This window comes from Molothrus ater, chromosome Z (genome assembly GCF_012460135.2).
Source record: "Molothrus ater isolate BHLD 08-10-18 breed brown headed cowbird chromosome Z, BPBGC_Mater_1.1, whole genome shotgun sequence".
NCBI classification, from domain to species: Eukaryota; Metazoa; Chordata; class Aves; order Passeriformes; family Icteridae; genus Molothrus; species Molothrus ater.
The window spans coordinates 49,638,490-49,662,436 of NC_050511.2; the positions used below are offsets into that span (position 1 = coordinate 49,638,490).

The 23,947-nt window shown below is 40.6% G+C and overlaps 1 protein-coding gene across 2 annotated transcripts; it reads left to right on the plus strand.

Annotated features, from left to right (window-relative positions):
- Nucleotides 1–180: 180 nt before the first annotated feature.
- Nucleotides 181–23,203, plus strand: PTGR1 (prostaglandin reductase 1). 2 transcript variants are annotated; one of them, XM_036404015.2, is made up of 10 exons: nucleotides 181–258; nucleotides 12,495–12,601; nucleotides 14,439–14,484; nucleotides 15,189–15,248; nucleotides 16,465–16,632; nucleotides 18,409–18,526; nucleotides 18,812–18,967; nucleotides 20,437–20,542; nucleotides 21,559–21,677; nucleotides 22,544–23,203. In XM_036404015.2, the coding sequence occupies exons 2-10, from the start codon at nucleotides 12,496–12,498 to the stop codon at nucleotides 22,652–22,654; spliced, it is 990 nt and encodes a 329-aa protein (XP_036259908.1). In that variant the 5' UTR covers nucleotides 181–258; nucleotide 12,495; the 3' UTR covers nucleotides 22,655–23,203. The 2 variants fall into 2 exon arrangements, with proteins under 2 accessions (XP_036259908.1, XP_036259909.1); XM_036404016.2 differs by lacking the exon at nucleotides 181–258 and adding an exon at nucleotides 11,703–11,825.
- The last annotated feature ends 744 nt before the right edge of the window (nucleotides 23,204–23,947 follow it).

The following is a 23,947-nucleotide window of genomic DNA, read 5'->3' on the forward strand; positions in this document are numbered from 1 at the left end:
CTCGCCCGCGCCCGGAGCCGCTCCCCGATGCCAGTGCCTCACTCGTTCGCCCGCGCCCGGAGCCGCTCCCCGATGCCCGCCAGGATCAAATTTTGGCGCCGAGAGCCGCAACCGTTAGGGGCGGTGCCTGATGGCGGCCGCCCCGCGCCGTCAGCCCGGCCTGCCCTCCCCGGCGGGAGAGGGGCGGTGCAGGGCCGCGCCTGGCGCCTCCGGGGAGAGGAGCGGGCGCAGGCGGAGCGCGGCCGGAGGCTACGGCAGGCACGGCGGGGAAGGGGCTTCTGCGGCTCTGAGGGGGGCGGGAGCCAGCCCAGGGAGGGAGGGCGGCCGGGGCCTGTGGTCCCCGAGGGAGATGGGCGGGCACGGGAAGGCACTCGGGCATTCCTGGGGAGCTCTCTAGCGGGGCTGAGGAGCTTGAGCGGTAGCTCCAGGCTGCGGCGGGAAGTATCTTTGTACCTCCCTGAAATTACATCAAAATGGAGGAAGTGCTGCTCAATACTTCCTACACGCATTCCTATTTTGCCACTCTGTCCCCCTCAAAAAAAACCCAAAAAACCAAACCCAAGCGCCATTTATGCCTGTTCAGATCTGTTGCTGTAATCTATACATACATGCTTCCATTCAAGCAGAATTAGGGGAACTTGCTCAAAATGTGTGAGTACGTGTCCCTGGAAGAACAGTAGCTGCCTATTGCTGCACTGGTCAAAGCAGGAAAGTAGAGTCGGGTGGATGCATTTACTCATTCCTGTTTTTGTCGAGCTGTGTAAATAGACCAGGACTTTGCAGGAGGGCTCAAGCTGTCAGCTTGACAGTGTTACTGCTGAGATCTGCTGTAAAACTTGATGTTCTGGGCTGCTGAGTTTGATGTTATTTCAGTAATTTGAAATAATTCAGACTGCAGGTTAACATTACATTAGGGAAAAAAATATAGTGTATTTGCTTGCTTCAGGATTTATATTGGATGCAGCTGTTTAAGGCATTAGTGTGACAGCACTGCTGCTGGAAGTACTGTAGCCAGAAGTACTTGATGGTCCCTTATCTGCAGTTCACTTGCTTACATCTGCAACCCGTTCTGGGAAAAATTCTTTTGAATTTGGACAAGAATCAGATTGATACTGTGTAAGTATGCAACCCGCTCTTTATTTGGCAAACTGAAAGTGTTCCCAAATGATTTTTGAATCTCCCTCCTGTGGCAAAGGTGCTTGAGTGTTTCTTGTCTGCAAGAAGGTTCCTGTTATAGGTGGCTGCTTGAACTACACTGAAGGTGGCACCTGGTTGTTCTTCAAATGGCCAAAGTCATTCTTAATGGGTGGTTGATGGAGCTGGCAGCTGGAGAGCTAGTACTGTACCTGCTCCAGCTGCTCCTTTTCCATCCAGATTAACCACAGCCTGAAATAAGGAAATGGAAATAAAGCAGAACCAATTCTGATGAGAGCAGCTTCATCCTATAAAGACAGCCAGGTTTGCTCCCTATTTACATAAGATATGGGAAAGAAAAATAATTACTTAAGTATTAAGAAATAAGTTCTTAAGTAGATCTGTAATAGCTTTGATGCCATAAGGCTTGTGAAAAATGCCAATCACTTGTTTTTAAAATTTTAAAAGTTTAATAGTAATAAAATGGTTATAAAAATAGTAATACAATTAGACTAATAATAATTTGGACAATCTGAATTAGTACAATATGAGACAATAAATACAAAGAGTTACAGACGTCCGGGTACCTTTTTCTGAGCCCAAAAAAGGACACCCGTTAACAAAGGATTAACCCTTAAAAGCAATAGCCTGTTGCATATTCATACACTTCATACATGATGCATAAATTACATTTAAACAAAGGATTCTGTCTGGTTATCGTCAGCTTCTTCCTCTGAATCCTAACAGTGCCTTCGAGGTGGGAAGAAGTTTGTTTCTTCTGACGAGAGGGCAATAAATTCTTTTTCTCTGAAAGATTTAGGTGTCCTATGGCTGCTATCTCCCTGTGAGTCTTTTCTTTAAAAAAAGTATCCTACATAGCATAGTTTCTATTTTAACATTTTTTTATAACCTAAAACTATGTTGAACACACTACTTAAGAGAATTAATACAGCATTACTTTCTAACACAACACATATAATATTCATTTTAATATTTGAGAAAAGCCAATCATAAAATACATGCATTTTTCACAAGGCCTAAATTTGAGTGCTTCATTTTAAGAAATATAAAGTCCAGTTGTAGCTATGTAACATGCAGTTAGCACTTTGGAATGAATATAACACATGGTTTGAGGAAGGAAAATATATTTTTAGCAGGTGGCTATCTAGGAGTGATTTTGTTATTGTTATAATAAATTTATTGAACTTCCAAGAAGCAAAATTCCAGCTGTTCAAGGACCTAGTCATTAGAATCCTCTATGAAACTGTCCTTTTGGACAAGAGGTGACATATTCTTAAGGACACCTTCCATAGAGCATGAGAGCTAGTGATCCCCAGTCACAAGAAATTGGGTAAGGAAGGCAAGGAATCAGCATGGATGAGGCAAACAAAAAGGCAAGAAGGACATGCAGAGGCAGTGGAAGCAGGGGACAGGTATCTGGAAAGAGTAATGGGAGTCTTGATTGTGTAGGAATGGGCTGAGGAAGGCCAGGGGGCATCTGGAGCTGAACTTGACAAGAAGTGTGAAGAATATCAAGAAGGGTGTCTACCGGTACCGGTACGCTACTTTGATAGGAGAGGTCAAAGAAAGCATACACACACATACCCCTGTGGGAAATGCAAGGCTGGCAAACGGGTAGCAACGGATGAGAAGGCTGAGGTACTCAACAACTTTTTTGCCTCAGTCTTCAATGGCAAACCACCTCTCTTTCCATACCCTTAGCATGGATGGACAGCATCATGGAGACTGGAGTAGCAAAGTGTTTCCCACTATAAATGAAGGCCTGGTGGTAGGATTGCATCTGTGAAAAATGGCATCCTGGGGTCCCAGTGTCATGACAAAGGAGCCATCCTACAGTGACACGTGACACCTAACAGATTTGCCTCTTGTAAATCAACGCTGGTCATGGGTGTGAGCTCTGACAGAAATATTTCCTATGGTCTGTAAATGTGAATGTTCATCTAGCTCTACCTCAGAGACAAATTGGTGACCTAAACTTGTCCCTAAATTGGAGGATTGTCCAGTTGGCAGCCTATTACTAGCCATAGTTTTTGATATCCTTATGAAAGACCTAGACAATCATGACCTGGAAGAGCAGAATCTTTCCCTACTACCCTGAACTTGGATCCAGCTGCATCCAGTGTTCTCAGTTCCTTAGTAGAAGAAAGTCCCTGATACACATGAACAGATCCAGTGTAGAGTCACCAAGATAATGAAGGAAAACCAAGAGAGAAATGGCTTTCTTCAGTATCCAGAAACAAAAGCTATTGTTTCTGCTGCCATCTTTAGCTGCTTATCAGGACAGTGTTAAGAGGATGGAACCCCCCTCATCTGAGGGGAATGCACAGTAAGAGATAACTGTTGTTGCTAAACAGTGTTTTCCAATGGCACGTGGAGAGTCCTGAGATTTCCTCCTGCCAAACCATGTCAAGGTCAGATATTAGAACAGGTTGCCTAAAGACATTGTGAAATCTTTATCTTTCAAAGTAATACAGCTTCACATGTCTGTGTGCAATCTGATCTGTGCTTCCACTCTTAAAATTTCTTTCCTCTCATTGACATCCCTCTTCTTTTTTTCTCATGTCCCTTTAATTTTTCATTTATCAGTCTCCTTAATACTACAAGATAATGGGTAAGAGATACAGGTCAGATGTACATACATGCTAAGCAGGCTTGAGCAGCGAGTTTCCCTCTGGTGGGGGTAGTTGGTTGTGCATGTTGCAAGCAGGAACTTGTTCCACGGTGAAACTACCCTTGTTATAGTACAGAAGTCCAGGAGGGGGCTTCAGAGAGATCTCTGGTGCTTGAAAGCACCAGCTTGAAGTTTGTCACTTCTCTTCCAAGTTCACTTAGTCACTATGCTGCAAGACGTGTACACTGCAAGGGGGTGTTTAACATTTGTAGAAATCTATGCTTTTAAATACTCAAAGTTTTATTTGGCAGCTGTAAAATCAAGCAGATTAAACATTTCTCTCTGTGGGGCAGTGACAGGCCTGTTGCTGCAAATCTAAGAAGTGAAACTGGGCTATAGGATATTTCTACAGCAAATCTAAGAAGTGAAATTGGGCTATAGGATATTTTTGCATCAGCAAATGCAAAATTTCTGATGAAATTTTGCATTTACTGATGTTACAGCATGTGTTTGTCCTGTATCAACATTTAAGTAAGGCAGAAGTTAAAAAAGTGCCTTAAAGAAGTTTAGGGTGCTATGCAGTGACTGGGAAAGCACAGCTGGCCCTTTAAGTAGCTTCAGCTTTTTTTTGTCAGCCCACATCAGCTGCTGTGCCCTATAGAACCACAGAACTGCTAAAGTTGGAAAAAGACCTTTAAGATCCTCAAGTCCAACCTAGCACCACCATGTCACCAGTAAATGAATGTGGTTTGTCCATGTAATAGACATGTCCTCAAGTGCCAGATATACATGTTTTTTGAACACTTCCAGGTATGGTGATCCCACCAGTTCCCTGGACAGCATGTCCCAATGCTTTACAGCACTTTCTGTGAAGAATATTTTCATAGCACCTACATTAAATCTCCCTTGGCTCAGCCTGAGCTCATTTCCTCTCATCCTTTCACTTATTACTTGGAGACTGCCTCCCACCTGGCTACAACCTCCTTTCAGATATTTGTAGAGAGTGATAAGGTCTTACTTTTTGTGCAGTTTCTGAGGGCTGAATGCAGCTGACCTGTTTCTGTGATGGTGTTGACTTCCCTTTTCACTTCCTCATGTAAACTTGCTCCTTTGAACCTCTGTTGGAATTGCAACCTGATAACAAAGTGCAGGGTGGTACAGTCATTTAGCAGACTGAAAACCAGTTGCCTTCAATCTTTGACCTTCTTCCAAGATTTGATAGTATTGCATAAGTGTATTTGCAGCTTTATTGTTTCATAATGCAGTGTCATGCTTGTGTGGATATTTGCAGTATGGTCTCTGCCAAAAGTAGCATGGGAGTGGTTTGCCTTGACTTTGTTCTTACCACAGGAGAAAAAAAATACAATTGAAAAATTGTAAGAACTAAGCCAGAGGGCAACAACAGGTAGCTTTTGCTAAAGCTTGTAAGAACATAGGATTTGAGGCCATATTCACTCCCAGGTAATTTGTAACCCTTGTATGTGTATGGGAAGTCCTGAGGTAGCCTCTGGATTGTTACTCCCTTGGCAGTATCTACTGCCAAGAAATCCTTCTATGTTAGTTTGGGGGGCTTTTTGTGGGTTTGTTTCTTTTGTTTGTTTGGGGTTTTTTTTTGTGGTTTGTTTTTTGTTTGTTTGTTTGTTTGGGTGGGTTTTTTTTTTGTTTGCTTGGTTCTTTTCTGTTTTTTGTTTGGTTTTTTGTTTTTAAGGTTTTTGTTGCTTATGCTGGTTACTGACTGGCACTTTGTTTTGAAATGCTGCAGAAGATTAATAAATTAGATCTGGGGGAAGAAAATAGATAAGATGATGATTACCAGAAAAACTTTGCTGTTGTGGTGATGGGTAAATTTCTCCTCAGAACCAATCTACAAACTAATTATGTCTGAGATACACTTTACTTAGCCTCAGAAAAATCACACCCTTCTAATGTGCAACTGCTTCAGAATGGAGATAAAAGGAGAAGTACCACAATCACATCTGCAAATTGTGACTGTCAGGAAGATGAGCTGTTAAGCTAACCCAAAATTTGAATTGAATGCATGACAGGTTTCTGAAAGGATTTTGTCCTCAAGGTTAGATTTGGGCAAGTCCAGGCTGGGAAACTATACTACACCAATCAGGAATAACAGCTGAGGTTACTTAAGAAAGGTAAACTTTTCTGATTTGATTCATGCTTTCTTGAAAGCTTTTACTGCTTTTCTGCTTTAATGTGGTGATTCCCTGATTTTGGGTATCACCATTAGCTCTTCAGTCTATTTCAATTTTCTCAGACTTGTCTGCCTCTTCTTTTCTAGTTGCTAGTATGTATTATGGTCTTCCAGTTTTCACCTCTTCCTTCTTCTCTTCCATTTTCCCCTGAGTTATGAACCTCTTTACTCATGCTGATGTTGTGGACTAAGCTATGATTACCTGTGTGAAGGTGCTTTGCTTTCACTTTTCTCTCTGCTGCTGTTTGCAGCAACTGCAGTGTCTGAACACAGGTGGGGTCCTTGCTTTATTACGTATATTGTTAGTGCAAAAAGGCAAGACTTCCCAATCCATGACTTCTTTCCTTGATAGTCTTTATTATTTGATAACTTGGTGGGCTAGACCACAGGGCAAGGAGGGTTTAAAGGACATCAGAATAAATGCTGTCTAGGACTTCAATTTCAGCAAAAGCTTTGATGGTTCTTTTGTAAGAAAAAAAAGCAGAAATGCATCACCTTATTTTTAAAGGTGTCTTCTTATCACTCTCTGGGCTCAGTTCTTTCTAACTTGAGAAAGTTTGTTCTCAAGTTATCATAGCAGTCTCTTTACTGTAATGATTATAATGGTCTGTGAAACACTTTATACAGAAAACACACAGAAGTGAAACAAAGAGTTTTAAATCTACCAACAAAAAGCTGGTAGAGGTACCTTCCTAATAACAGTTTTGAGTCAAAATTTGGAACATGTTGACAATTTATTTGCAGAGACATATTCAAAGAAACAACAATTTTCAGGCATTCATATACACTATAACATCCAAGATTTTTTATAGATACTCCAAAAATCTGCATCTGCATTTATTGCATCATGGTATATGTGTTTTGTTTCTTTTAAGTACTTTCAGAGCATTTAATCTCTGTTTAATGGATAACCCAGGTTTTATCCAGCTAAACAGTCCTTTATTAAATTTACTGTCCTGGTTAGACAATTCCTATTGATTAAGTTTTCTGGGGTATACTCAACTCTGAAGTGGCTCCCTTACTGCAGCTGCAATGTGTTAATCAAGTTTTCCGGGATGTATAGACCTTTGACTCCTTATCTTTCTTGTTCTATGACTTTTAATTAATCTCTAGTTATTTGATAGCCATTCAATAAGTCTTTATTGAATTCTGTTCTTCAACTATTGATTAGGTTCTCTAAGTGGTATGGGTCCATGGAGTTCCTTCCTGCAGTTACAGTGAGGTAATTTCTCAGGGTTTTCTATTGACACTCAGCCAACACAGATCTAAATCAAAACCAGCTAAAATCACAGTCAAACTTTTTTTAACTAATTAAATATAATTCATTACAAAATTTTTTAAAAATCACAAAACTCCTGGTTAACTAAGATATAATTAACTGTCAAAAGAAATGTGTTATTCAAACCTACAGACATTGAAAATTAGAGGAATAGCGGATTTGTTTTACAAACAAGCTGTGGGTATTCTAGTAGATAAAACTAGCTCTGGAAGATAAAAGAAACAATGGGAAGGATTCCACTAATTGATGAATGGAAAAAGATATTTGCTTTTACAAATAAACTTTAGATTAGCTGATAAACGAAATTAGACATTAAGAGATGAAAGAAACAATGGGGAAGAAAAATGCCTAAATTCTGTAAGAATTAAAAATTAAAAGGCAGAGTTATACATTAGAGGGAAATCTTCAGGAAATCTTTGGGATCAGGTGTATCGGAGAGTCTGTACCTCTCAAGTACCTCAGCCAACGGGGAAAGAGAGAAGGAAAATGCAGCTCGGAAATTAGGAAAAAAAGAAGTCTGTGTCCTCCAAAAATTTGAGAGAGATCCCAGGGGAATGCCCCATAGCATAAAATAAAGCTAGAAAGGACTCCTCTGTCTCCTTTTTGGACATGTTATGAACAACGAGAAAGCCAAATTAATAATGATAGCGAAAGATTTTATTTTCATGACCAAAAATGCGGTCCTCGATAGCCACAGCCAAAGAGACAGTGTCGAGCCGGGGATCGGCGCTGGGTGAACCTGGATCCGAACTCTATCACTTCGGATATGCCTCTGTTCACGAATGCTGTCTCCCTTGGGGCTGTTTTATACAGTTTTTCCTGCCTGAGGCAGAGGTGCCCCAATTTCTTTTGTCCCCCTGCATACGTGTGAAGTTTCTTTTCACTGTGCAGTGTTGGACAATCGCTGTTTCTTGGGAGGTGGCAGGCCCTGATCATGTCAGGAGAAGTTGGGTATTCAGATGTATGGTCTTGACGACTTCGGTTATCTTGATTGATGATACTTATCAAGTACTGATCGTCCTTGGGTGTTCCCTGATGATACTTATCAAGTACTGATCGTCCTTGGGTGTTCCCAGGTGGTTCCAGGAGAAGCCCATCTCCACACCAGCCATGTCCTTTTGCTTGCAGAGGAGGCATTCTTTCCTGCTGCCACCAGGAGTTTCGCAGCTTCTTTGTGGTAATCTGTCTCTGGGCAGTCCATTGTCTGAAGCTCATTGGATTTTTGTTACATGTATAATTTATTTTACAATTTTTGCTTTATACATTTTCCACACAAGCATGAATTACTTTACATCACATATTCCAGACACAAACCTCTGGCTTTTGTGGATTAATTTTGCTAACAAAAACAAGGTAGTATTACAGTTTACAAGAGCCGGTTACTGTTCTTGGAACTGATATTGTGGCTATGACATACTTAGTCTAGTAAAATTTAGCTGGAACCCACGAGTGTTGTATCACTGGTGTTTATCCTTTGGAGTTATTTTATATGCTTGCTTGAGCAATGTAGTCCTTACCACTTCTTATGATTTTATATCTATCTTGGTTTGTCAACCTGAAATTAGTTTGTGGATCCATTAATCAAGCATGTGTCTGTATTGTTTTCTGTTTGGTTTGTTTATGGGTTTTTTTATGACCTACAGGAAAGTCTCCTAGCCTTGAAGTGGCTATAATGATGTGATTTCAGTAGAATAAAAAGAGAAATAGTAGGCAGAAAATTTGTCCTGTTTCCAAAATTAGGCCTAAATATAAAAAAAAATAGGGTTTAGTGAAATTAGTGTTTCAATATATTTCCTAAGCAGAATCATTGCTCTGCAGAAAAAAACCCAGGTATTCCAAAAAGTAGAGATGTTTGATAGGAAGGTGAGGATTTGTGTGAATAGGAGATCTAAGAGTGGAAGCACCTGAAGAAACAACAGAAGAGAGACAGAAATCGCCAGTACTGATGGCACATAGGTTTGCAGATTGTCCTGTACTCAGACGGAAAGACTCATGTTGCAGACGTCTTTTCATTAAAAATCCTTAGGATTTTTCCTTCTGAGAAGCTGAGAGGCCTCAGAAACAAAATGTAAACAATGGTTATCTGCTGCTGTGGAATGCAACAGGTGGATCCGTGATTGGTCTCGTGTGGATGTTTGGAATTAGTGACCAGTCACGGCAGAGCTGGCTCTCTCTCTCTGTCCGAGCCACAGACCTTGGTTTTCATTCCATTCTATTCTTAGCTTAGCTAGCCTTCTGAGATGAAACTTTTCGTTCTATTCTTTTTAGTATAGTTTTAATGTAATATATATCATAAAATAATAAATCAAGCCTTCTGAACATGGAGTCAAGATTCTTGTCTCTTCCCTCACCTGAAAACCCCTGTGACCACCATCACAGTCTCAAGCTACTAAGATAGGATAGTAGAAAAGTAAAAAACAGGGCTGGTGCCTTGAAGGCATACAGACAAAAGAGACAAAAAGCAAGGATTCAGTATTGATGATTCACAAACACGTGACAGGATGGAAGACAAAGCATTTCTGAATCACTGTTGGCTCCCCGGGGGTACAAATGGCACATCAGTGAATGGCTGCCAGCCTAGCCATTCCTTTGTCCCTGATCATTTCTGATTGGAGCACTTGGGTAACTATCTGAATACAGGGAACACAGGTGGGACAAATCCCTCTCAGTGCCTGTGAGTGTAAGCTAGTGGGTGGGATCAGTTTTGTGTTTTTCTGAACTCAACTTTTGCTCCTGTAAACATGTTTTCTCGCTTTGGTTTGTTGTTGCTGCAGCATCATGGTATTTTTTGTTACAGCCAAACACTGTTGATACCAAAGCAAATACATAAAGCAGCAGATAAAAATGCTGGCCCACTTACCTGTTGTGGGATGCTCCAATTTTGATACTTGATTTTGTGAAAGGTGATTTCCCCAGCACACACTTCTGGTGCAGGAAACATTCACTGGTGTTTTGTTTCTTTGTCATTGTGGAACAGGGATTATCTCTGTTTCATCACAGAAAGTTGTCGACTGCTGGTTAGTTTCTGGATTTCGTGGCAGACTCTTTTATCTAAATAGTGGAGAGCTTGCCCTGTTCTCCCTGGTACTTGCATGTGCATCTTTAAACATGTTTTGCTTTTTTTTTCTCAGATCCTTGGTACTAATTAGCACTTCTGTCTTCATCGGTTTTGTAGTTGAACAGGTCGCTATATATTGGTTTCTTTAGAGTTTTCATCATTCATATTGTTATAGGTAAAAATTGATAAAGCTAAATTTATAATAATAATAATGAAAGATTTTATTTTCATGACTGAAAATGCAGTCTTCAATAGCCACAATCAAAAGGACAGTGTCAAGCCCAGGATCGGTGCCGGGTGAACTTCGGTCTGACTTCCATGGCATCGGACCCCCTCTGCTCACAAATGCTGTTTCTGTCAGGGCTGGCTTTAAACAGTTTTTTCCGCCTGAGGCAGAGGTTCTTCTGTTCTTTTCGTTATTCTGCATATGCATGAAGTCTCCTTTCTCTGTGCAGGGCTGGACAATGCCGTTTCTGGGAAGCAATGAATGTTGATGGAGAACTTGGTATTCAGATGTATGTTCTTGGACTCTGGCAGTCTTGATTGAAGATACTTATCAAGTGTTCATAGCTCTTGGGTGTTCTGGGATAGTCTTGGGAAAGGCTTATCTCTGCACAGGCAATGGCAATGTTCTTTCAATTGCTAATTAGGCTTTCTTTCTTTGCTGCCATCTGGAGTTTTGCAATTTCTGTGTGGCAATCTGCCCCTGACTGTCCGTGGTCTTAGGCTTTTTGGAATTTTTTTACATGCACAATTTTATTTACAACTTTATTTCATATATATCTCATATAAGCACAAATTATCTCATAATACATATTACAATATTGTACTTGTGAGTTTTGACAAAAAGAACAAAAGACAATCCCCTGCACAGAGTTTTCTCCCTTGCTACCTACTTCATTGCAACATAGTTGGGGCAAAATGCCAAAATTTGCTATTGTTTCTTAAGGTGGCTCATAGATAGAGGCTTAGCCATGCAAACTCTCCTTGTGCTGAGAACAGGGAACATGTCAGGGCACACACCATGAGTGGCAAACGGATTTGCTGTGTTAAGGTATGAATTGAGCAATGAAATGGACATTCATTTTTAATTAGGTATTTCTGCACAGAGGTAGAACTCTTTAGAGTTTCAGGGCTGGATGGGAAAAATGTAATTTGAAGAAACTCCTGTGGTAATAGTCTTGTCTCCTGACTGCAGTATTTTGTGAGTTCTAGAACCGCGGGTTTTATGCATTTAGCTTTGTGTTCTTGAAAACGTACCTCTGCAGCTGACTGGGCACTGAACTGGGGGGGTGGTTTGAAGGGTTGATCTCAAATCTTAATGGGAAGAAAGTGAATCACAGTGGGTGTGCCTTATGGTATGTTTACTTCTAGGGAAGTGTACTGAGGGCGGTACAGTAGGCATTTACACCCTTTATAAGTCTGTGTGACTGAAGGAGTCCAGCCTGTGACTGAGCGGATGCAGAAGGTTATTGACTTGTCAGCAGAAGACCCAGTTTTCACCTGCTTGCTCAAAGTATAAGCTTCTCTTTCTTTGTTCTTATTGATTCACATGGGTGTAAGAAGGGAAGAGGACATGTGAGGTTAGAATTAATGCAAGTAATTTGTTTGTTTCTGTCTTGCATGGAAAATACTGGTAGCAATGTGCTTCCAATTCCAAGCTCTAAGCTTTGCAGTTGGAGAAGCATTTTCTTTCAATATGATGAATGTCACAGAAAGAGTTCTTACTTACCTTTGTTTTTCTCATTTGCACTTTGGTTCAAGCTTGTAAAAGTTTAGGATAATGGGTAACCAGGGGCAATAGACATGAGTTTTTAGTTTTGTTTTCTAAAGGGATTTTTTTCATCCTAGAACTAGTAGAGTTTCCTTCTCTAGTATCTTTAGGGTGGGAGTTGTACATTTTGCTGGAATGACTTCCCACATGATGACTTGCTTCCAGAAGTCTCCCTTGCAGAGAGGTCTGACAGGTCAGAGGAAGATCTGGGTTGCTAATGCAATAAGGAGACTTTTCTGATATTTTCTTAATCTGGTGATATTACCACAGATACAAGCAGAGGCTTTCTTGTGTGATAGTACATTATTGAGATAGGTGTTTTGCCTGATGAAATATAAACCAGCCCCATGAGCAGCCCAGCACTGTTGGGCATTGCTTTGACAGGTGTGCTTTGTCTTTGTTTGTACACAGGATGGTGATTGCCAAGGCATGGGCTCTGAAGAAGCATTTTGATGGTTTTCCCAAAACCAGTGACTTCGACCTGAAAAAGATAGAGCTACCAAATCTAAAGGATGGAGGTGAGCAGAGTGCTACTTGTTATTACTAATTTTTCTGGAGGTTATTTCAAAATATTTCAATTTCAAAAAATGCTGGCTTGTCACAAGCCATGCACCTTAAGGGAGAGGGACAATTGATGAGGAAGTATACTGATGGGGTTGGTGGTTTCAAAGACACCTTGCCTTCTGATAAGTCCCTTAGGAACAATGATTGAATTCTAAGTCCATCACACAGCAACTGGGCCTACCTTTCACATTTTCTGCTGCCTGATCACACTTGCTGCCTGATGACAAAGGCAGCATTGTTGGAATGTTTTTGCAAATGGAGAAAATCACCATGAAGAAGTGATGTGGCCTCAAAACCAACAAACACAAGAAGACAATTTGTTTAATGCAGAGAGAGAGATGTGGACTGTGACTCAGAACCAGTGAAGTAACTGCATTAAGTTCCTAACATGTTTTACTAGTAAAATGTTTTTATCTACTTTAATTTTCAAAATCCTTTGGAAAAAGATAGAGAACATGATACCCTATAGGAGTTGGTTTTCAGTGGAGGTTTTCATGCTGATGGAGAAAATATTGAGGATAGTGTTAGGGGAGGGCAGAGTGACTACACTGGGAATGAGCCTGCAGCTGAAAGACCTCGGGGCTGGAGTCAGTGAAGGTTGATCTTTTATTTCAAGAAGAAAGATGGAAAGATTTCTGCCCGCATTCAAAATCTTTTTTTTTTTTGTTGTTATTCCTTATCTTATTTCCTCTGTTCCTACAAGAAGAGATGTTGAATATAAATAGAAAAAAAAAAGACAGTTTTTATTCCTGTGTTTCTCTGTTTGGAGGAGATTAAGGAATATGATAACTTACCATCATATCAATAGCAAGAGCTGTTGGTAAAAGAACAAACTTTGATTTTTGGTTTCATATGGACATTTGTACTATATTTTTTTGAGACTCATCCCACCATTTGTCAGTTATAAAATTTGCCACACTTTAAAAGGTGTGTAGAAGGAATTGTCCAGAAGGATATTAAAGTACCAATTATGTTTACAACTGAAATATTTGAAAATGGATTTCTTCTTACATTTACAGATACACTTAAAAATTTCATATGTGTGGGTATTTAAGAACATGGAGTACTTTTTCCTTCATATTTTAATCCCTAAAGCAAAAAGAGGCATAAGTTCACACTACAGTGACACTTTTAAAGGCTATGTTATGTTACATGGCTTTTCTGCTCACTCTCGAGTAATGGGAAGGTACTTAACATCTGAGTACATTTCCAGCTAGACCCCTGCAGCACAGGCAATGAAAAATATTAGCAGGTGGAGATGAATCGCTAAAAGTGCTGTGTAAATTAGAAGTTTAAAACATGTTTAACAACGTCTTTCCCAAGAACTAGTGTTGTTAGAGACAGTAAAGTGGATTAGGCTATTTAGAAAAGAGAAACTAATGCTTTCTCTTTAAGGCAGACAATTAGTTTGTGTTTGACCTGTGCCACCCTCTTCTGGCTGAATCATGGGATGACATTTTATATATATTGAAATTAAATGAGAATTTTGTTTAGGAATTCTGGCTGCTTCACTCTTCTGTAGAGAGAGGAGATACATGCAAAATTGCAAGATTGAAAATAAGATAGTTAGCTAAAGCTACACTGGGGAAATTTTCTTTTTCAGCAGCATACCAATAACCCAAAACTAAAGAATGTCGTAGTTGTTTCTGGTAGGTTTTTCCTAAACAAAGAAGGGATAAGGGGGATTTTGAGCAGTCCAGAGTTCATATCAATTTAGTTGGAAGATTGGCTGGGAAACTATGCTCTACTGCACTGATAATATTCAGGAATTTGCTTTGTCTTTCATTGCAGAGTTGCTGCTTGAATCAGTGTTCCTCAGTGTTGATCCTTACATGAGGTATATACCTTTTTGTCTTTTCTGAATTTCTGGCTAAAGCGCCTCATTTGAATTGCAATTTAAACCTCAAAACAGCAGTGGGCAGCACCCACTGCTGTTATCAGTGTCCCAATGTCTTTGTTTGCTTTTTCAAAAATGTATGTGAATTACAAGACTCACTATATGGAGCTGTGCCAGATTTAACTAGACTTGGGGTAACATTTCTGCTGCCGTAGACTTTTCTTAGAATCAGCTGTTGTTCCTTGTCATGTCTTCAACTGGAATGCAATGTACTCAAATGAGACTGCAGCCTCATAGAAGTTCCTGCTTAATTTAATTTAGCAAACTTGTACTTAAGCACACGCATTTTAAGTTGGACATTGCTGATATACCCAATAGGGGGTAGTTGAAGCACAGGGAGACTGGGTCGTTGGAAGAGGCATCGTGGACACTAAATTCAGAGATAGTTCTCTGGGTCTCAGGCTTCTTGTACAGATGGACCATGCTGTGAAGATTATTACTATCATCCCGCCAGCACTCCTGCCCAGGATGCCCAAGTAGCTGGCTCTGAAAAGCATCCGGTCATGCTGTTACAATGGCAAGCTAATTGATACCTGTTAACAACAGATACTCTCTTTCTGGGTCAAACAGCTGCTACTACTTCCTAGTGTGTCTGGAACGTTACTAAAGTTTCACACAGTAAGCTGTGTTTGCCTGTGTTGCAGACCTTACAGTCGAAGGGACATGAAGGAGGGTGACATAATGATAGGCACGCAGGTTGCCAGGTAAGACCTTCAGTTCCTGTTATCAGTGTGCATGGCAGATCAGAACAGGAGTGTGCTGACACTCCAGACATCTGCAGCCTATGTTACCCCTCCTTGACTTGGGTCTGCATACTTCTGCTACTGATGTTCTTACCACTGAGTGGTTGGAATGTGTTTTTCCTCTAAGAATCTCTTTTGCCTTTCTGGAGAGCATATATATACCTGTGATAAAATCTGTATGTTGTTTCTGGTGATAATGTCTTCAAAGGCAATTTTTACAAGCATAAAGGACCAATCATTGTACATGGCGCATTTTGACCTTCACATTTTAAAACCTGATGTGCTAGTAGCTGCATGTCTGCAACCATGCATGCTATCTACTCCAGCTGAAAATATCTCTGCATCACAGCTTGAGCCAAAGGGTTATTTAACCTTAAATCCATCCTTTTCCCAAGCTTGTGGTAATGTAGCTGCAGATGTTTCCCTCTGTCGGTTTGTTCCTGCTGTGCTGCCTGTAAGTTGCTGCCAAGGAACATCTGTGGCCTTTGACTCTTGCATTTCTCTGCAGTAACATTGAGGGCTGGGATAAATTAACAACCAAGGCTGATGAACAGAAGGTCAACTGCTTCTAATAATTCTAAGCTGCTTATCTACCCCTTTCCAACACAGTTTTCTTGTTGAGCTAAGAAAGTGGAATTTTCATTTGACACAGAGATGCTAATATAGATATCTCCCTGATTTTAGATATTGCTTTTTATCTGGTTTCATTACCCCAAGAGGTTCCATCTTCAGGATCTTCAAATTTTAAATGAGGTGCAGGTTGTCTGAGAACAGACAGCCTGTCAGCAACTCCTTGCTGTTCCATGCTTTATCCCAGCATCCTCTTTCCTGCATTCTAACTCACAGAAGCCTGGTCTGATCTCAAACCAAACTGGTGCTAGTCAAAGAAACAGTTGGCACTTGTGTGTGAAAATTTGGTTTATCGTGGGCAGGGCTAAATCTAAAATAATCTTGTCAGTATTTCCCTCATGATAAGAGCTTGTAGACATTTCAGGAAAAACACTTGACACCTACAGCATCAGCAGGTATGGATTAAAAATCATTATGTGAAATATTTCTTTTCTGAATCACAGGAAGAATGGAAGAGCCAGTATTGATTTGTTTCTAACAGGATGTGGTTTTGGTTTTGTTTTTTTTTGTGGTTTGTTTTTTTTATTTTATTTTACTTTTTAAACAGGGTAGTAGAAAGCAAAAATCCTGCTTTCACAGTGGGGGCCTTTGTCGTGGCTGGCAGTGGCTGGAGAACTCATTTTATCTCTGATGGGAAAGACCTACAACTTCTTCCTTCCAGTTGGCCGGAATCACTCCCCAAATCTCTAGCTCTTGGAACAATTGGCATGCCAGGGTAAGTTTGGAGATGAAAAGGCAACTATCCCCTGGATTTTGGTGTGCAGGAGGTTTCTTCCTTTTTGTATTGACCTTTGTCTTGTTCTACCAGCATACTGCCTATTCATGCTGCTAAAAAAGGCATGCTTCTGGATGCTCTGGGCCTGTATAGGGCATGAAGTTTATCCCATCCTCAACATCAGAGGAGATTTGCTTTGGAGATTATTGTCCCTCTCCTTGAGGAGCTGTAATAGATTGGAAAGAGGATCCAGGAAAAGCTGGAAAGAATCTAGTTCAGTCTGTGTTAAACTCAGTGGAAAGTTTCAAATTTCACTGGCACCTGGACTAGTCTGCTTTTACTGAGTGGGCTCTGTAGCTCTCACTGTATTTCCAGAATCAACCCCAAAATGCAAAAGACAGATGCTGTGTCATGCAGCAAAATAGATGTTCTTTAAATTGTACTGCAGCAGACAAAAGTGCTGTGCTTTGGAATCTGTATATACTATTGGAATCTGTCAGTCATCTGCTTGCATTCCTTACTTCATTCTCTGTAATTTTTATGGGAGATCAGGATTTTGGCATTGACTTCCTAATGATCTGGAAGGCTTTCAAAATTATTGTAAAATTGTGTGTGGTGGACAGCTTCTCAGATTTCATTTTAAGATCACTCAAGATGCATGTTTTTTCTAGATGTCTTATAGAGGAATTCACTTAGCTCTTTCAGTTGAGACCATGTGGGAAGCTCTGAGCTTGAATTTAGAAATTAGAAGACTTCTGTGGGATTCTGGGCCAGTCGATGAGCTACTTTAGTAGTTCCTACAGATTACTAATGCACTGGTGAGACCTGGAGTACAGTTTCCAGTTTTGGGCCCCTCACTACAAGAAAGACTTTGAGTTGCTGGAGCATATCCAGAGAAGGGTGACAGAGCTGATGAGAAGCAGCTAAAGGAGCTAGACTTGTTGAGCATGGATAAAAACAGGCTCAAGGAGACCTTACTCTTCTCTACAACTACCTGAATGAGGTTGTAGCCAAATGGGGGTGAGTCTCTTCTTGCAGGTAACAAGTGACAGGACAACAGGAAATGGCCTTAAGCTGCATTAGGGGATGTTCAGGTTGGACATCAGGAAGAATTTCTTCACATAAGAGATTGTCAAGCATTGGAACAGACTGTCCAGGGAAGTGGTGGATTCACTGTCCCTGAAGGTGCTCAAGAAACAACTGGATGTGGCGCTTAGAGCTAAGGTTTAGTTGACAAGGTGGTAATTGGTCAAAGGTTGGACTCAGTGATCTTGGAGGTCTTTTCCAACCTTAATGATTCTGTGTTTCACCCAGTAGCCATAGCACAGTAGTCCTCTGGAGCAGTGAGCCCATTAGCAAGCTTTTTACCTTTTTCTGCCTGCTTTGATTTGTGAGGAGTATAATTTAATCTAGTAGATACCAATTGGCAACTGACCTCTGTCTATGTTGGATTTCCTATCTCTTCCAGTATGTAACTGAACTGTCACAGAGTTATCTGTGCTTTTCCTTCTGACTAATGAGCACAACGAAATCTGTTTTCACCTTAGAGAGATTTCTGCCTCAATCTCTTTCCCAGCAGTGTATCTGTGGGGTTTTTTCTGGGATGGCTGTGAAAAAGGCAAATTAAGAAGGTTGGATTAAGTTTTGTATTTTGCAATGTAGGAAAACTTAATCTTGTACTGGTAGTGACAATATTTTTGATCCGTGTGATCAAGTCATGTCTGTGTGTCTATCATCTTTTATTCCTCACTGAACATTATTTCATATTCTTTGCAGCCTCACTGCATATTTTGGTCTGCTGGAAGTCTGCAAGATGAAGCCAGGAGAGACAGTCCTGGTTAATGCTGCAGCTGGTGCTGTGGGCTCTGTGGTGGGGCAGCTCGCTAAAATTGGGGTGAGTGGCTTGAACTGCTCATACTTGCTGCTGAGAAGATATAAGTGTTAAACAGGGCAACAGGGCCATGAATGATCATGGGACAAGCATTCCTGAAGGCATGCCTACACTAGGGTCTTGAGATGGAAAAGCTCCTGAGTACATAGCAAATCTAGCTGGATGTTTCAGGAGCTCATATACTGATAACAGCCTTACTTAAAGGGTGAGCCCTTCAACTAGCACACTCTGAGTGTCAGCCTCTGTTGTCAGGGGATGTTTATAAATGTTTTTCTCCTTTCCTTGCAGGGTTGCAAAGTGGTTGGCTGCGCTGGCTCAGATGACAAGGTTGCCTATCTGAAAAAAATAGGCTTTGATGAAGCCTTTAATTACAAGAGTGTTAAATCTCTGGATGAAGCACTGCATAAAGCCTCTCCTGATGGCTATGACTGTTTCTTTGACAATGTAAGTTCAGAGAGAAGGCCTTTCCTTAAGCATCTGTCATTTTCTTTAAACTGTAGCAGGAACTCAATATTGTAATCATCTAATTGAAGTCTACACTAGGATTTCAATGTGGAGATCCATTTAATCAAGCAATGGTGTCTGTAGGAGCTTACTGCTTTTCTGTTCTCTTCCCACACGTATTTCTGCAGCTGACTTAAGCAGACTTTCTGACTTAACAGAAAGAACAAAACCGAAAAGGCAAAGCTGGATTGTTGACAGTGTTTGTAAATGGAGAGAGAGGTTTTACTTCACTCTGAAAAGTGTGGCACATTTTGGGAAGTGACAGTCACAGTAACATGAAACTGATCCAGTCCATTCCTGGCCCCACCTTCGACCACAGGCAGTTTTCTGCTGTTGCTGAAAGGGGAGTGAGTATGGATGGCTCCACATTATGTGGTCATGGGGGCTGCCTTGGTACCTGAAACAAAACAGTAGCAAGACCCACTTGCAAATCTACTGGAGCAGCCCTCAGAAAGTTTCTGACCTCTTCCAAATATAGCTGGAATTAATGGGAACAATGTGCTGTTCTTGATAAGTGTTTGAATGTGAACATCTTGTTTTGAAGGCTAAGAAAATTTAACAGTATGGATGCAGTTAAGTTGTGTCAGTTCACTTTCAAGATAAAGAACTACCCCTGTCTCTTTTGATTTCCTACTACAGTTAACATATGTATCATACCTAATAAAAAAATATAATATCTGGCCACAGGGGTATTAGCTGATATACTGGCTAGCTGCCTGGTTTGAAAGAAACCATCATCACCTCTTTAGCATGTTTTTTAGAAATGCTTCTGCCAATCCAGGGATGAGGGCCCGTGGTGTTTAGCCTTTCTCTGGCAATTCAAAGGAATGTTTGGTGTCAGGGCAAAGTGCTTGTCTCTGTAGCAGGAGCTAAGGTCTTAAATAGGTTTTATGGTCTTGTCCATTCCCTTCATTCTCACTTCTAACTTTGTGCAGAGCTCCTCACAGCAGTATATTTTCTCACAGCTTTTCACTATTAAAAGTTTCTTTTCACAGCACATCCCTATTTTGGAGATGAGAACCATAAAGTAAAAAGTTTGCATCAACATGATATAAAGATGTAAAATTGCATACTGGTGTGTGGGGAAAGCAGAGTTGGTGCTTCTTAGCACCCTTAGGAGGAGGGATCTATGTGCTAGTCCTGCCTGATGCTTCCAAACCAAGCATCATGAAGCAGATTTGGAATTAAAACTAATTCCATACATTCATAACTAATTTTTAGAAGAGTGAGATTGAGTCCTCATAGGTCTGTGTAAATCCAAGGGTTTCTGCAGCCACCAAGTCTTTGGGGTAGTGGAAGTTGCTTCCCGATTGAACCTGTTGGTGCAACAATGCAATGTTGGCAGATTTTGGCAGCCAATGCTAAACACTGAATTGTCTCTAATGCTGCACATGCTCTGGTTCTTGTAGGTGGGTGGAGAATTTGCCAGTGTTGCTATCAACCACATGAAGAAATATGGAAGGATTGCAGTCTGTGGTGCCATCTCTCAGTACAATGACTCTGTGCCTCAGAAAGGTGAGGGTCTTTATTGTATCTAAAATGATTTTGTCTTTGGTGATGGCAGAAATACATAACAACAGTCTACTGTTTACTTCCCTGTGCCATTTAAGTGTATATATGTGTATACATTTGGGTAACTAACTACTGCTGTGGGATATGTGGGACACTGGGACCATGCTCCTTGTGTGTACATGCGCTCATCCACCTTTGCACACACTGGTGAACATCAGCTGATTAGGAATGAAGGAGTGGCTAAGATACTTAAAACAGGACTCCACATGGCCCTATGCAGATATAGATCAGCAAGTGTGGTGTCATGATGCCATTTATACAGCAGTATGTACTTTAAGATGAGATAATGGTTTTCCTTCCGGTTTTTAGCTGATGCAGCTTAAGCTTTCTGGGTTGGTTTTTTTTCCAGTAAGGTTTCAGCTACTAATAAAACTGCTGAGAAATGTGGCTGAATGAATATTCGTTTTCAATAGCATTAAATTTGCCAGATTTGCCTTCCAAAATAAATTGAAGGACTATTCTCTTTGGTAGCTGACTGGCTTTGGACTGTCAGATCACTTTAAAAAAATGGAACAGGCTTTTGGTAATGAGGAGGCTATCAGACATTTTTGTGACTGAGGAAACTGTTTTTCTAGAGTTTATAACTCAGATCCTGAGAGTTAGAGAGAGCATGAGAGCCTGTCAGGCTATCAAACAAGCTGTTAAAACAGTATTTTTGAGATTCAGCTTAAGTCTCTCAGGTGAAGCTGAGGCACTTTATTTCTGAATGAAATAAATTCTGTTTTCAGAATTGTTTAGCTCCACAGCTTTAGGGATCAGGCCTTTTTCTCCCTAAGTGACTGTCCATGAATCTTCAGTCTTTTGTGCTGGAAATTCTCTTTGGAAAATATATCTGTTGCTTCTGGCTGAAAGGAAGTGATTCAGTGGTCTTTACTGGCTAAAAGCTCACTTTATGCATCGGGACTTATTCTGAATGAAACTGATATTGCAGGTGGCTTGCTGGTTCTTTTCTCTTGCAGGCCCTTATGTGCAGCTTCCCATGATTTTCAAAGAGCTTCAAATGGAAGGGTTTCTGGTGTCCCGATGGAACAACCGCCGGGAGGAAGGTCTGCAGGCCCTGCTGAAGTGGGTCATGGAGGTAAGGAAGGAAGGGGCAGCTGTTTGTAAGGTGTACTCACACTGCAGAGTCCATCTCTGCAAGAGGTGTCTTGTCATAGCTGTTTAGGTGAGGTCACAGCATGATGCTTTCCTTCTCCCTGCCTTGATCCTTGAGACTCTTTGGGACACAAATAGTAGATATGCCTGGTCCCTTCTGTTTTGTTGAGATGTGTGATATCAGCTTGTAGACTCAGATATAATCCAAAATACATGTAGGCTTTGAAGAAGCATGCTTCCAGAATAATGCAAAAATACTTATCTGATATTTGTAGTATGGGCCAGGGTTTCCATTGTAGTATTGTGCTGAAGTTACGGGCAAGAATGAATTTATAGTATTAGGAGCTGGGCTTTAAAGGGATTTAATAGGGAATTTCTTGTATTTTATTTTTCTAGGTGGAGGCTGAGTTAGTAACCGAGTTCATGGCTGTGAGAAGTTTGTGAGTGTGACCAGTAAAGGCTAAGAGGCTCTAGCTTTTACAAACATGAGGTTTTGGGGTGGGTCAGGTTTTGATCATTGGATTTGCAATTCCATACTTCTGTATGGGTAGAGACAGGCCTGATTTTGGGTAAAAGATCCCCTACCAGTCAATTGTTTGGGGACCAAGTAGCAATAAATCTGTCCTGGTACATTTTTACAGCAGTGACTTTTACTTCCTGTTATGACTCCAGGTAAAAGGTTTTACAACAAAAGGAGATCTTCACAAGAGCCCACCTGGTTTTGCAGTTATCCTGTGCATGCCAGCTTGCATGTTTCAAATTAAATATATATGCTGGAGAAAATATTGCTGCAGTTTATTCTGTTTTGGTGGATGAAAATTCAGCAATTTTCTTTCTTACTTTTGACAGGGGAAGGTGAAGTGCCACGAACAAGTCACTGAAGGATTTGAGAACATGCCAATGGCTTTTATAAGAATGCTAAAAGGAGAAAATCTTGGAAAAGCTGTTGTAAAAGTGTGAAGATCAGATATTCCTGGGAGACTGGCGCAGCAGAATGTGATTCTGTCAAATGCTTTTAATTCACTTGTCAAATCATGTGATCAGTTTGTTTCAATCATTTTGCTAGATGTTTGTTGATGGTAACTTCTGTTAATAATTTGACTAATAAGTCTAAGTATATTCCAGTTGCTTTGCTTGTGAAGAAATTGAGACTTGCTTCCCAGAGCTACACAAAACAAAGTGCCTTAAAATTGCTGAAAATCAGACCTGTAACAGATTTGATAATAGCTTGAACTTTCCTATGAGCAGGCTTGTAGAAAGGAAAATCAATTAGAAAAGCTTTGCTAACTGATGGCACATTGAATTTTTACCCAGTGATTTGGCCCAGAACTTTGCAAGGGGGATTTTTTTTAACCCATATCAAGGAGCGGAGAGCAAGCTAAGCTAACAACACTTGGGGATTCCAGCTTCACCTCTAGCTGGCTTTTTAAAAATTTTTTTCATTAAACAGTGTAGCTATCTCAGTTATTCTGAGAATATGGAAAGGAAAAATAAATACCTTAATGTATACTTTGCTTATGTTATAGTTCTATTTGTGGAATATTCTCTCTTTCACTTCTTTATGGTTAACACAGAAGAGCTAAAATATTACAAGGACTTGTTCATCCCAGCAGATCTCAATGCAGATGATATGGATAGATTACTAATTTTCTTGAGAAACTTGTCATTGGTGTCCAAGCTTGGAGCTGACCTTGCCATAGTGTTTACCTTGGCTCTCCTGGAAGGTGAGATGGATATGATGGCCCTACTGTGTTAAATTGGTGTTCAGCACACACAGTGTGCCAAACAAAGGAGATACAGAGATTAGCAACTGTAGATATCTTAGATGTTCTGAAAAAGAACAATGGCCTCTTACTATGGGATACATAGAGGCATTGAAGATGATGGTGATCCATTTTCAGTCACTGTGGAGGACTTCTTCATTAGTTTGAAGGTTTCATTACTGATCCGTGAAGAGAGATCCCAAGCAGTCTTATTATCTTTGCAGTGCCGGGATTAGATGCTGTGTATGTCAACAAAAAGAGATCACTTACTTAAGATGTAGATTGACAATACTTGTTGAGTGGACTTAACAAAACACACCCTGAAATGCTGGTCAGCTGGCCACTGGGGAAATAATGAACCTTGACACAAGTGGGTAAGAGGTTCTGGTAGCTTTATTGTGTTTTCTGAGGAGAATGAATTGACAGTTTGAGTAAGTTCCAGTGCTGTGGTTTTACACTGACCACTGAGGAAGATCTGTGGACTAATACC